This window comes from Vulpes lagopus, chromosome 3 (assembly GCF_018345385.1).
Source record: "Vulpes lagopus strain Blue_001 chromosome 3, ASM1834538v1, whole genome shotgun sequence".
Taxonomy (NCBI): Eukaryota; Metazoa; Chordata; class Mammalia; order Carnivora; family Canidae; genus Vulpes; species Vulpes lagopus.
The window spans coordinates 74,090,519-74,103,725 of NC_054826.1; the positions used below are offsets into that span (position 1 = coordinate 74,090,519).

The 13,207-nt window shown below is 39.9% G+C and overlaps 1 protein-coding gene across 2 annotated transcripts in view; it reads right to left on the minus strand.

Moving 5' to 3' along the window:
* Positions 1-557: 557 nt before the first annotated feature.
* Positions 558-13,207, minus strand: part of ZNF365 (zinc finger protein 365) — a 128,150-nt gene continuing 115,500 nt past the window's right edge. The window contains exon 5 of one of the 2 annotated variants that reach the window (XM_041750268.1): positions 558-6,606. In XM_041750268.1, coding sequence (XP_041606202.1) covers positions 6,375-6,606 — 232 coding nt within the window. In that variant the 3' untranslated portion in view covers positions 558-6,374. The remainder of the gene's footprint in view (positions 6,607-13,207) is intronic. The other variant, XR_005986967.1, reaches the window with a different exon arrangement.

Here is a 13,207-nt window from a genome sequence, read left to right on the forward strand (position 1 = left end):
GATGGATGAAAATTAGAAAAGGCCTAGAGTTTGTCAATAAAAGCTCAGGAGACTTTAGTGTTTTTAATAACTGTCTAAGTATCCTCTCTGTAATATTTGGCTAACTCTTCTTCTCCATAGTAAGAAATAGAGAAAATAGGGGGGTGCCTGGGTGGCTCAGTCAGGTAAGTGATCAACTCTTGGTTCAGCTCGGGTCATGATCTCAGGATCGTGAGATGAAGCCCCGCACCGGGCTTTGTGCTGGGTGTGGAGCCTGCTTAAGATTTTCTCTCTCCCTTCCCTCTGTCCCTTCCCCTGGCCTCTCTCTCCTTCTCTTAAAAAAAAATTTTTTTAATGGGGAAAATAGCTGAGAATCAAAAACACAACACTAGGTCTCAGGCTATTCTGATGGGACTAGCAGGAACATGATGACCTAACATACTTCTTACAAAGTGAGTTTTTGTAGTGAAATGCACTCTAGTTGATACTGATTCAGGGGAAAATAAGTAAAACATGCAGACATATCAAAAAAATGCTCAAAGAGTTATTTTAGAGGACAAAACTCAGGTTTTTCTTAAGCATTTTTATTGGACTAAAATGAAAACAAAGGCTAACTTAAAATCCAGGGGTGGGGAATAAGAATTAGCACTGAAATTCATTTAACATTAAGCAGAAACAGTTGAGTTACATGTTGATTTTCAGTGGCTTTTTTCTGTTTTCCTTCATTCATTTATTGATCCTTCCATCAACAGTTACTTGAGCCCCCCCCACCACCACCACCATATAAAGTGGAAGGCTTCACTTCCTTTTGGAAATATAGACCTTTCTGTTGAGCACGGTGCTTCCACCAACACAAGAAGTCCTCTGATTCAGAGGAAGTGACACAAGAGTCCATATTTCAATAGTGCTTTAGCAGTGAACTAGCAAGACTGTTTCAAGGATGACACCATGAAATTAGGCTTTAAAACTGATGTGGGGGTGAGGAGCAGGATGACAACAATGAAACAAATGAAGTAAAGACCCTTGGCTGTTGGATTCCTTTCCTATCGCTGCTGTTACAAATTACCACAAACCTCATTGCTTAAAAGAACACAAATGTATTCTGTTACAGTTCTGGAGGTCACACATCCAAAATCAGTTCACTGAGCTTAAGTCAGAGTGTGGGCAGGGATGGTTCCTTCTAGAGTCTCTAGGGAAGAATCTGTTTCCCTGCCTTTTCCAGCTTCTGGAGGATGATGCCTACATTCCTTGGCTCATGGCTCCTTCCTCCCATCACTCCAAACTCTTACTTCTGTTATCACTTCTCCTACTTCCTCCTTTGACTTTCTTGGCTCCCTCATACAAGGACCCTTGTGAACATTTAGGGCCCATCTAGATAATGCAAGATAATCTCTCCAGCTCAAGATCCTTATCCTAATCACTTCTGCAAATCCCTCTTGCCATACAAGGTAATATTCACATTTTCAGAGAATTGGGATGTGGACATCTTTTGGGGCCATTGTTCAGCCTCCCAAGGGTGACTTTCCAGCCCTTGATTTACCTTCTTTGAGAATTAACTCTTCATCCACAATAGGGATGGACTCTTGCAAGTGTGTACTATACCTCTCAGCCAGAGCTGTTTGAACCAGGGGAGGACACTCTCTCTCTCCAGTAGACTTACAATGAGGACACAGATGCCAGGATGCCTGCTGGAGTTATCTGACTCAGCTGTACAGAAACATGAAGCCCAGCTGGGATTTCAGCTTTGTCTCGGGTGCATTTTGAATGTTGTGCTAACTTAACAAGTTGCCCACAAGTTATAAGTTATGAACACTGACAGGATGGAAGCCAGTTTAATTTGTATTTCAGTCTCAGGGCTTCTTTGTCTTGTTTGCAAAGTTTAGAGACATTTAGAAAAGTTTTGCCAACCATTAAAACTTGCCAATCATTCCTTCCTGTCACTCAATAATATCACACAAATTGTTATAAAGCGAACCCAATGGGGAAATTCAAAGTCAAGATTAATGTCCCACTTATTTGTATAAGTAAACTCAGTGGTTCATTTATCAGCTCCCACTAAGTTGCATTAACTGTCTCTCCAGATTATAAATCGTTCTTATTAAACCAGAAACATTTCAGTGGCAAGGCTGGGCATAATAGCTAGGAAGATAACTCACCCCAAATGCTCTTAAGCCAGGGGAGTCTGTATCACCTTTACTCTAAAATCAAAGATTATTTATTATTAGCCACACATTATTTCTCCTTTACTAAAAATATTTGATTTTCACATTGGTAAAATCACCATAATGAAAATTACTAATTTTCCTCTTTATGTTAAATTCTTCTTAAATGTTTTGCTTCCCCCATTACCTTCTACCCTCCACTAACCAAGACATAACCAAAGACAAAAATGCCCATTGCAGAGCCATACTTGGATTTTTTTTTTTTAAGGCCAAGAGTTTCTTGGCTCACTAAGGCCATCTTGATGTGTGGCGCAAGACAAGAAGGTGCTATGCTTCCTCTAAAGATCTTAACGGCAATGGCTGGGCCCTGGAACCACATTCTAAATTATCCATTGTCCTTTGTAGGCATCTGCTGTGCCCCATCGTGTCAGATAACCACAGCTAACATTTTGTGGGCAAACATGGTCCCATTCATTCCATCAAGCAGTGAATAATTCATATAGCAAGTTTAACCCTGGGCAAAATACACTGACATCAGGAGGCATTAAACTGGAGTCTTTCAAGGAACAAAATGGTTATTCATGCTTTAAATGTGAACCATTAAATCTTGCCAGTTAAGTTAAAGAATGAATTAACTCAATTCATCAGACATATCACACGAGTCCATAGTAACACAATTGCACGAGCAAGTTTCTTATTTGGAGTATTTCTACCTGAGGACGGACATGCCAGTTACTGTGTCAAGCAAGTCTATACCGGTTGGGGGTGGGGGTGGTGCTGGGGAAACACTACCTCTTTTCAGAGCCCTTAAAAGTAAATGATTTCCATTTATAATTTTTGTTTCATCTTATTCTGAAATCCCCCTCTTTTATTATTTTGTCACCCATCTGTAGCCAAAAGAAGGGTTTAAGGGTTGCTGGCTTTTCTCTACAGCAACTAACTTGTGCCTGGGGATGATGGACTTGGATATATTCAGCATTTGTTGGTTATTGCTGGCTATGTGTCCACTATTTGCTTTTTAAAAGGACAAGAATGCTGGCTACATGTGCCTTTTGGAATTAATTTTCCAGAGCCAAAGACACAATATACTTGACTACTCCTGAAATGGTGCTTCCCTTTGGCCTCCAGTCTCAGCTCTGGCTCCAGATAAGAATGGTCTCCCACAGACACCTGACTTAGTGAAAATTCTGTCCAAATGGGTCTCAGAGGAGAGGAAAAAATTCTCCAAAAGATGGAGCAAGAAAAGGGAGATTTCCAAACTACATGCACACATATTTTCCAATCACCTTCCTCCTAGCACCTGACCCATCCTTTGTCTTCAAGTAGGAAGGGAGAGCCTTGGCTCCATTTCCTCAGCACCTGCAGAGACCCTTTATTGTGAGACCATATTATCATGTTTAAGGTTTCCATCAGACTGAAGAAATCCGAGGAAAAGTGTAAAGAGGATGACAACCAAATGCACATAAGAGGGAAATAATCAATAAAACAACAGGCTGAAATGTCAAAATGGCCATTAAAATTGAGGTATTTTACAGCATCATGGTATTCCTGTTGCAGAACTCCTTCCCCCATGCCCCAAGTTATAGGTGTCTTAGGTAAAGGGCAAATCCCTGTCAGTTGACGTTAGACTTTCAGCATTCAACATAGGAGAGTATTTGAGGATATGAGAGATGCAAAGGTAGGGAGAGGGGAGACCAACATGCTGGAAGATCATGATGGGATCTTTCTCTCTAGGGAAAAGACAAAAGAATAAAATCCTAGGTGAAGTATGTAAGTATTTAAGGCTTGTAAAAAACCTACCTTTTTAGGCACCTCTCCCATACTTTTCCCATATAAACCTTCTCTAGCCAACTGGGTCTCTCAACATGCCTTGGAATTGCCAGATACAATTCAAAAGTATTTGCAATCTAAGGAGGTACTTACATATCCACAGTGAAAATAAATAAGGAAATGAATAACTAACATTTTTTCCCAGAAAGTGCTAATTTTCACCAAGAATCAAAGAAGTTTCATCATTGTAACTCTTTATGGTTTTCAGTAAAGACAGAATCAACACAGGGGCATTTGTTCTTGTGCAGGTCAATATAAGGCTAAAGTGTGTTTCTCAACACTCTTCAAACAGTCCCACTCTGTGTCTTCTACCCCTCTATCCAGTAGTAAAACAAGAGGAAAGGGGAAATATGATTAATCCATTGATCTTATTTTAGGTGGATAAACGATTTCAATATAGACTTTACCTTGCCCACTATAAGAAGGTAGCAGAGATCAGGGGGGAAGGAAAAGAATAGCATAAATATCTTATGGGGAAAATTGGTGAAATCTGATTATTGACTGAGACTTACCTAATAGTCTTGTATCACTGTAAGTACCTGATCTTGATAAACATACTGTGCATATATAAGAGAAATGTCTTAATTCTTAGAAAGTTAACCCTGGAGCATTTAAGGGTAAAGCGGCATGATGTCTCCAACTTACTCTCAAAGGGATCAGAAAAAAGAACACAAGAGAGAAAATAATGAAACAAATGGGGAAAATGTAAACAATGAATGACTCTGGGAAAAGAAGGATACGGAAATTGTTCATGTTTCATTTTCACAACTTATTGTAAGTTTGAAATTAGATCAAGTAAAAAGTTTGAGATAAAAACGTTCACAGGGTTAAGTTTCAGGATCTCACGGGAAAAAATGATGGCCTATAACGGTGAGAAACAACTTTAGAGATCTGTCAGACAAGTCCCTTCAATTCAGGGACAGGAAGATTGAGGCTGAGTGGGGCAAGAACCCGCACGAGCATCTATCAAAGACCAAGTACAAGCGCGTAGCACCAAGCCCACGGACTCCCAGTCGAATATCCTTCACCCAGGCTTCCCCTCTGTCCCCACAGACTTCTTCTTGACTAATTTATGTCTCCTCTGATTACTTTCTCTGACTTTCTCAACTTCACTCAAATCATTTTTAAACACTTCTCCCAAAGTGTATTTCATGCACAGCACACTAATTCTGCAGGATTTTAATAGATGTTATATAAAGAAGTCTGTGCCCAAATAAGCTTGGGAAATACGCAGTCAAATAAGGTAAAACAGACATCTCAAGGCCTTTCAAATGATAATGTGCACATTGTGGGGTAGCCGGGGGTACAGCATAAAGCCTTTTCCAAACGTATTTGGACAGGGAAGGCTCTTCCTCCCACCCCACCCCACCCCCCCAGTCCTGGGGCTACACACCCCAACACATTTTAGAACAGCTAGTGGAGAGCAGCACATGAAGCATGAGTAAATGCTGCACGACAGATGCCACGTGTCATTTCTCCTATTCAGCATGACGAAGCTCCACGACTCCGGGACCGTGGGGACTTCTTACACAGTTGCTAAAGGAGAGATGGAACCCAGGGCTGAGCCCTAATTCTGGCTATGAATTGACACACGACAACTCTGGACAAATCAGCAAACCCCTTTGAGCTTGTTTCTTCATCTGTAGAGGAGAGATAACTTCTATATGGCAGAGTGCTCTGTGCGGGCTAGCCGATTTTATCTGTGAAAGTTCTTTGTGATCTACAGACTGTTCCTTCAACAGTAAGGTGGCATGCGGCTGTTGCAGTAAAGGTGAGGGTGGTCTCTGAAAAAGAAGCTGAAATAAAATACTGCTGCACGTGGTGGAAGAGTACAGGACGTGGTTTGCATCGACGGTCCTCCTGCAGAAAAAGTAGTCTGTCCGCAGTTCCAGACTTGTTAACGACTACGTGCGTAAGTCTGTCTGAAAAACAAAGAAAGGGACCGAGCAGATGCTGGGAAGTGTTTAAGATACAGCTAGGGAAATGCACGCTTTGGATTTTGGTTTGTCATTCTTGGGCAAGGAACACTGCTGTGACACCTCCATCATCATTTTGCATGGTATTTTAACTAAAAGGTCTCAGCTCCCTAAAAGGCAGCTCTTTTTCTCTGGCAGAAGGAGTTTCTCTTGCATTCAGCCGGGTTGGAGGGAGCCACGGTGTCAGCCCACCACCCGCACATGGTCTCAGCGGTGACAGTCCTTCAGCCTCCGATCACCTCACACCCCCTGGAGCCACCGTGTCCGGTTCCTGGACCCCACCACGGCCAAGATATTTTGACCAGTGCATCTCCCAGTACCTAAGCCAGTTGCATGGTGGTTTTAGATGCTGTTTTGATATCCCATGGATGCAGAACATTTACAACCTTGAGATTCTCTTAAATAAGTGATTTGATTTGATTCCTCTTCACAAGAGTTCTTTGGGGCGGGCTTGACTGCTGCGGTCATCCCCATTGTAGAGCTGAGGACGCTGAGGCCCAGGGTGGTGAGTATGTTCCCAAACTGAGGTCCCAGTGCTGAGATGAGCTTCAACTGATTCCTGGGCCCGCACACCGACCCCTGGTCCAGGCTGCACCCAAATCTTCAGCTCCAGCATCTTGCCCGCCAAGCAGAGGCAGCAGCAGTAGCAGGGCTGGTCTCTCATTTTAGTGAAGAAAAAAAATAAAAGTGGATTATCCAGTGTGGTAGCCCTAAGTGTCCCCCAAACCTCTCCCTGCCTGGGTACTTCAGTGCTAAGAACTGCACCCACGAAACAATCGTCCTGCCGAGTTCCTTTCCCTGATGCCCTGCTTTACCGTGCAGAGTCTCCCAGAAGGTCACACCGCCAACAGACCCAAAGGAAGAGGAGAGGAGAGAGCAATTGGCAGTTGTCTAAGGGGCTAAGAACAAACCAGAAGGCTAGGCCTGGGAGGAGGGAAAGCTGTGATGACCGGGAGTGGGCGAGGCAAGGGCGGCTTGGATTGGGTGCCCCTTCTTCCCACAGGCCCTGAAGGCAAAGGTGTGGCATTGAAAAGACTCCCGAGTGCCCTGGGTGCTGAACGAATTGGGCCCAAAGCACTGCTCTAAGGTGCTGTGTCTCCAGGGTCTGGGGGGTGTCTGCTTGCATATGTGAATTCCAGAGGGGATGGGAGGCTTTTATTAAAATTCAGGATCCTACGGAACACAGAAGGCCACAAGCCAAGGAAAGGAAGTGGTGGAAACAATTAAGAAATCTAAGCAGAAACGGTTGCCCGAGAGAGGGCCGCAACTGTTCTTTCGACCACATCCGATCTTTGCTTCAAATTGTTATGCAGGACAGTAATTGTCTCCTGGGAGGGCAAGAGGCAAACCGGGCCGGGCTGGCCTCTAATAGGTTTCAACAGCAAAGCACCCTCATAAATAGTGCATATTGTGAAACCAGAGTTTTTTTCCTTTTCCAGGAGACCTCTCCCAACCCTCCTCCTTTAATTAAAGAAACGTGGCTTACCAAGAAACAAATACCTCTTTTCATAAGGCATTAAGTATGGATTAAGGAGGAAAAAAGAAAGGAAAGAGGATTCTACATGGAAGAAGTGAACTTTCAATGAGCCATTGATGCCGAGGCTGTGACATACAGATAATTCCATGTCTGTGATCGCCAGCACCACCTGCCGAGTCCCCGGCATCCCCTGTCTGGCATGCGACAACATCGTGCCCCCAGGCCCCTGGCTAGACTGAAGTGCGAATCAGCAGGACTCAGTCTGGAGCAAACCTCTGCTCTCCTTAGTCTGGTTTCTCACCAGCCCCGATTTGTTACCTGCACCAGCCACTCCAGTTTTGTTCACACTGTATTTTCTTGTGCCATCTGGTGGATTTCAAGTGAATTTGCAGAAGAATTAAAAAAAAAAAAAAAAAAAAAACGAAAACAAAACAAAGCAAAACCAAAAACAAAACCAAAAAACCCCAACCCAGTTCTACTTAAATGTGGACTAGTTTCATTTCCAGACTCACCTCAGAGAATCATGATGACACCTCTAAGGCAACAGTTTTCTTGATCTTTTCTAATTAGTTTGCCTGTATGCTTCACCCATTGACTTTTTAAAAAGTCACTTATGGTTTCAAAATTAGCAAATCAAGCACGTGGTATAAAATTCAAAAGGTGCACATGGTGAAAAAAGTCTCTCCCTTTGGCCACCCAGTCCCTGGTCTAAGAGGTGACCACCAGTTACCTTATTCCAGGAATGTACAGCACACATGTATGTCTTTAACAAACTTGTGCATGTTTTATATTCTGATTTGTTCTGCTTTTTCCGCTGACTGTATCTCAGAGAGCTTTGCCTCACTGTTCTGGGCAGCTCCCTCATGGTCGCTTGCATACTATGATGGACATTATGCAACCAGTCCCTTTTCTATAGATATTTAAGCCCCTTTTAATTTCCCGATATTCAAAATAATATCACAGTGAATAGTCTTGTACCTCTGTTACTTCACTCCAGTAAAAGTATATCTCCAGGTAAGTCCTAAAAGTGGTATCTCTAGATCAAAGGACATTAGAGGCATTTTGATTGTGGAGAGTCACCTTCAGGTTACTCTTCAGAGGAAGCAACAGTGTCTGCCTCTATTAGCAATGTAAGAGCGTGCCCGTGTCCTGGACTCCGGCCCACGGCATGTTATCTACCTTTTGGATCTCTGTCTGTGTGAGAAGTGGTATCACGCTGACGTTTTTTAAACAAATTCCGAGAGGTTGAGCATCACTTCATACACTTAACAATCTATCTGTATTTTCTTTTCATTGCTCACTCATTTTCCTGGCCCATTTTTCCCACTGAGTCGTTAGCTTGCTTACTTATTTGTAGGTCTTTGTTTATTAACAAAATTAGTTCTATCAGGTGGAAATTTTGTTCCCAATTTGTTATTTGTCTTTTCATTTATGATATGCTTTTCCATGAAGATGTTTTTTCTTATCATACTGTCAAATCTCTCAATCTCTCCCCTGGACATTAGAATCAGTCTAATTTAAATAACCTTACAAACTATTGGTGTCTCTCTTGGGATTACATTATAGTTCTAAATTAATTAACGGAGAGTTATCATCTGTGTAGTATGGTCTTTCTCTCTTAGGATATGGTATGTTTTCTATTTGCTAAAATGTTGTTTTTAAAAAAAAAACTATTTTATTTATTTGAGAGAGAGAGAGAGAATGAATGAGGGAGGGGCAGAAGCAGAGGGAGCAGCAGACTCTCCGCTGAGCAAGGAGCCTGATGCAAGGCTCTGTCCCAGGACCCTGGGATCATGACTTGAACCTAAGGCATACGTTTACCACCTGAGCCACAGGCACTGCTTGTTAAAATGTTTTTCTTTTGTATTCTTCGATGCTGCTGTCCAGCTATTCATTTTTCCTGTAGTACTTATCACATTGTATTACTCTTTATCATTCAAGTATTTAATATATTTATTCTTTCCTGTCTGTCTCTTCCAACTGAAATGTAAGATCTATAAGAATGAGGATCATTGCCTATTTGTTCACTGATCTAAATACTTAAAACAGTGCTTGGCACATAATAGGCGCTTAATAAATATTTGTTGAATGAACGAATCAATCAATCAGTCAATTTATCAATCAGTTAATCAATGGCAGGCTCTTCTTTGTGGCCCATTTTGTCCATGGGAAATACTCATGCGTTCTTGACTCTGGTCCAGGCCATTCCCAGCACAGCTTTTCTTCTGTTGGACCCTGGGAACACTGCACCCAACCATGTCCTCTGAACCCCTGACTGCTCAGGATCTGTTTCATACAAGCCTACTGTGCTCAACAAACAACTTGGAGACTCTCAACCTCTGAGTGGTCCCAGCAAAGCCCCTCTCATCTAATGTAAGATAGAACTGTACACCTAACCTTTCTCAAAATTATAGAGGGAGGCCTCTCATTATTCCAAAGTGGATGCTTATTCCAAAGCAAACTTTTCTCTATTCCCCTTTATCTCTCTTGACCTCTCCATCCTTTTTTAAAGATTAAAGTTGTGATCAATCACCAGAAAGCTGGGCTTTATTTTAAAATGTGGGAGCACTTTGGCTTTTTGACTTGGGGTTCCAGTTTTAAACTGAAACAGAAAGAATTATACTTTATAATTATAAAGTATATTTATACTTTTATATAAAGTATTATTATACTTTAATATCTTGTTACATACAATTTTATAAACAGTATAGAATTTTTTTGTGTGTTTAAAACTTACAATGAATGGTTTTGTAGTGTAGGCAACACTCTGCAGTTTTATTTTCTCAGTCGACATTCTATCTTCAAGAACTATCATGTAGATACACAACGATCTAGTTCATTCATTTTAATTGCTGTCTAGTATTCCATTATATGCCACAACTGACTTATCCATTCTTCCATTCATGGATATTTGAGTTGTTTTCAATTTCAATTTCAATTTAATATTACCAATTGCTAACACATCCTTATATATGTCCCCTTGGGCACATGCAAAATAATACATCCAGGATATACACCTACAAGTAAATTTGTTGATTATGCACACTTTCAATTTTAAGAGTTATTGCAACATTGCTCTTCAAATTACACTCCCACCAGCAAAATACTAGAATTCCCTTTTCTCTAAATAGTCACTTCCTGGCCAACTCTGATGATAGTCACAATTCTTAATTTCTACCAATTTTATATGTGTAAATAGTATCTTGTTTAAAAATTGAATTTCTTTGGTTACCAGTGAGAGTATCTTTTTATATTTATATGTAAAAATTTGTTGAGACAACTGTAGATTCATTTTCTATTGTAAGAAATAACATGAAGGGATTTTTTTGTACATTTTCCCATTTTCCCTGTGGTAACATTTTGCGGAGCTATAATATAACAACACATCCAGAATATTGACATTGATACATTACTGAACTTATTCAGATTTTCCCAGTTTTACTTGTACTCATTTACATTTGTGTGCATGCCATTTTCTTTTTAATATTTGCTATTCAAATGTACTCTTCTGAGAATTGACTATTTGTAGCCTTGATGATTTTCTTTCAGGGTTTGCTTTTGGTGTTTTTGTTTGTTTTGGTCTTTTTATTTATATGTAACATAGGTCATTCTAGATTACAATCTTTCATCTCTCAAATGCATTAAAATACAGTACCTTTGTTCCTTCTACTTTGTCAATTATATTTTAACTTTATTGTGATTTTAAAAAACACTGAGTAGTCAAATTTAATATTTTTTTATTTCAGTTTAAGCTTTTGAATTTTGCCGAGAGAAATCATTCCCTATCCTGAGATCCTAAAATATTCCCTAATATCTTCTTCTAATGCTTTTTAAAGTTCTTTTTCATATTGTATTTTTTCCATTGGGAGATTGTTTTTATGTATGGTGTGAGGTATTGATCGAATTTTAATTTTTTTTTGTAGGAAAACCAATTTTTCATATGAAGGGTTATTAGTTCATCCCCTCTCTCTGATTTATCTCATTTTTCCCCCTCCACTGTTACAGAACTAGGGCCCATATATGCTTTGTTTCACTTCTAGGTTCTCTTTTCTGTCCTGATGATCTATTTTTCTATCCATGTACCAACACCATCTTACCTTACCTTAATCACTATGGCTTTATAACAATCTGGATATGAGATAGCATAGGCCTGCATTTTCAGTTCTTATTTGTGAATAGTGTTAGCTATAGACTATTGTTTTATTATTTTCTGACTTCCTTATGAAAAATACAATTTTTTAAGTTTCCTGAAAAATCCAATTCCTTTATTGACACAGAATTGAACTTACAGACAGCAAATTTTCCACTGAGTACTGCTTTTAGCTACATTTTAAAATGTAATACTATTGTTTTAACTTAGTACTAAATAGTTTTTAATTTCCATATTTGTCCTCTTTAACACTTGAGGTAATTTTTAGAAGTATGTTTACCCCCTAAAGGTATGACAGCTGCTGTTGTTTGTAACAGTCTTTTTATTGTTTTTTTTTTTCTAATTTAATTATTTCTTTGTGGTTAGATAACATAGACCATATGAATATATTCTTTGGAATTTGTTGAGACTATTCTCATGACCTAGTATGTGATTAATTTTTATAAACAATGGGTGCTTTAAAAGAATGCATTCTTGGTCTCTTATGTACAAGGCTCTGTATTTACCCTTAGATCGAGCTTTGAAGTTATGTGGTGCAAATCTTCTACACTTTTACTAGTTTTCTTTTGTCTACTTGATCTATCGAGTTCTGAGAGAAATAGATTAGAACCTCCTGCTATGATTCTGGATTAGCCTCTCTTCGTGGTTCTCTCAAATGTTGTTTTATGTATTTTGAGCCTGGCTCATTAGAAGTACGTAGGCTCATGATTTATATATCTTCCTGGTCGATTGCTAAACTACCCCCTCACTTCCAAGGTCCACAGTCTGCAGAAAGCATCTGTTTGTTCCTGAAACACATAAATCACAAAATATTTCAAATTGCTGGTGTCAGTGTGCAGCTGATCTACTGAGAAGTAGATTAAGTGAGAACTTGGGCCACTCCGTGCAGCATACTCCAAGTGGAGCAGCAGTAACAATGGACTCATATCCCATGCAGAACTATACATATAGAGAAGAGAAACATTTTTAGATCGTTATTGACTATTATAATCCTTAAACATTGGTACAACTCCAAATTTGTTCTTATTATTTATTTTAAACACTATTTATTGATACCAGTGATTCTTCCTGAAACATGCCAGAGAATAGAGCTAGTTTAAAATAAAATGTTTTCCTTCACTATCTGCAGTCCACTTTGGTATCATCAGCCTATACTCACTATCCTCCAAATGGGAGCTTCTTGAAATGTTTGTCTTCCTCCTTCATAATGAGGCAAACTCTACCCATCTGTCAAGACTTGGTTTAAGCCCCATTCGGTGTCCCAGAGTGCTCTATGTATGAAAGCTCTGAAGACAAATTGTTTCAGAATCAAATTCAAGTTTCCCATTTAATTGCTATGGGACTATAGAGAGGTTAAGAAATAGGACTGCATCCTCTCTGCATCTATTTTTACATAGATTAAATGGGGCTAAGGCCTGTCTCAGAGACTTGTCTGGAGGGTTAAGGACAGTTAATTTTTTTTTTAGGATAGTTAATATAAAGAAAAATGTGATGGCTCTAGAACTTAGTTATCCCCTCCTTCTTTTCCTTCCTTCAATATTATACCTGGAGAACCTGGTAAAACCTGTGCTGCTTTCCATCTCTGGTCTCATACTGGGGAGAATGAAAAAGTTTCCTACACAGTTGCTTTCTA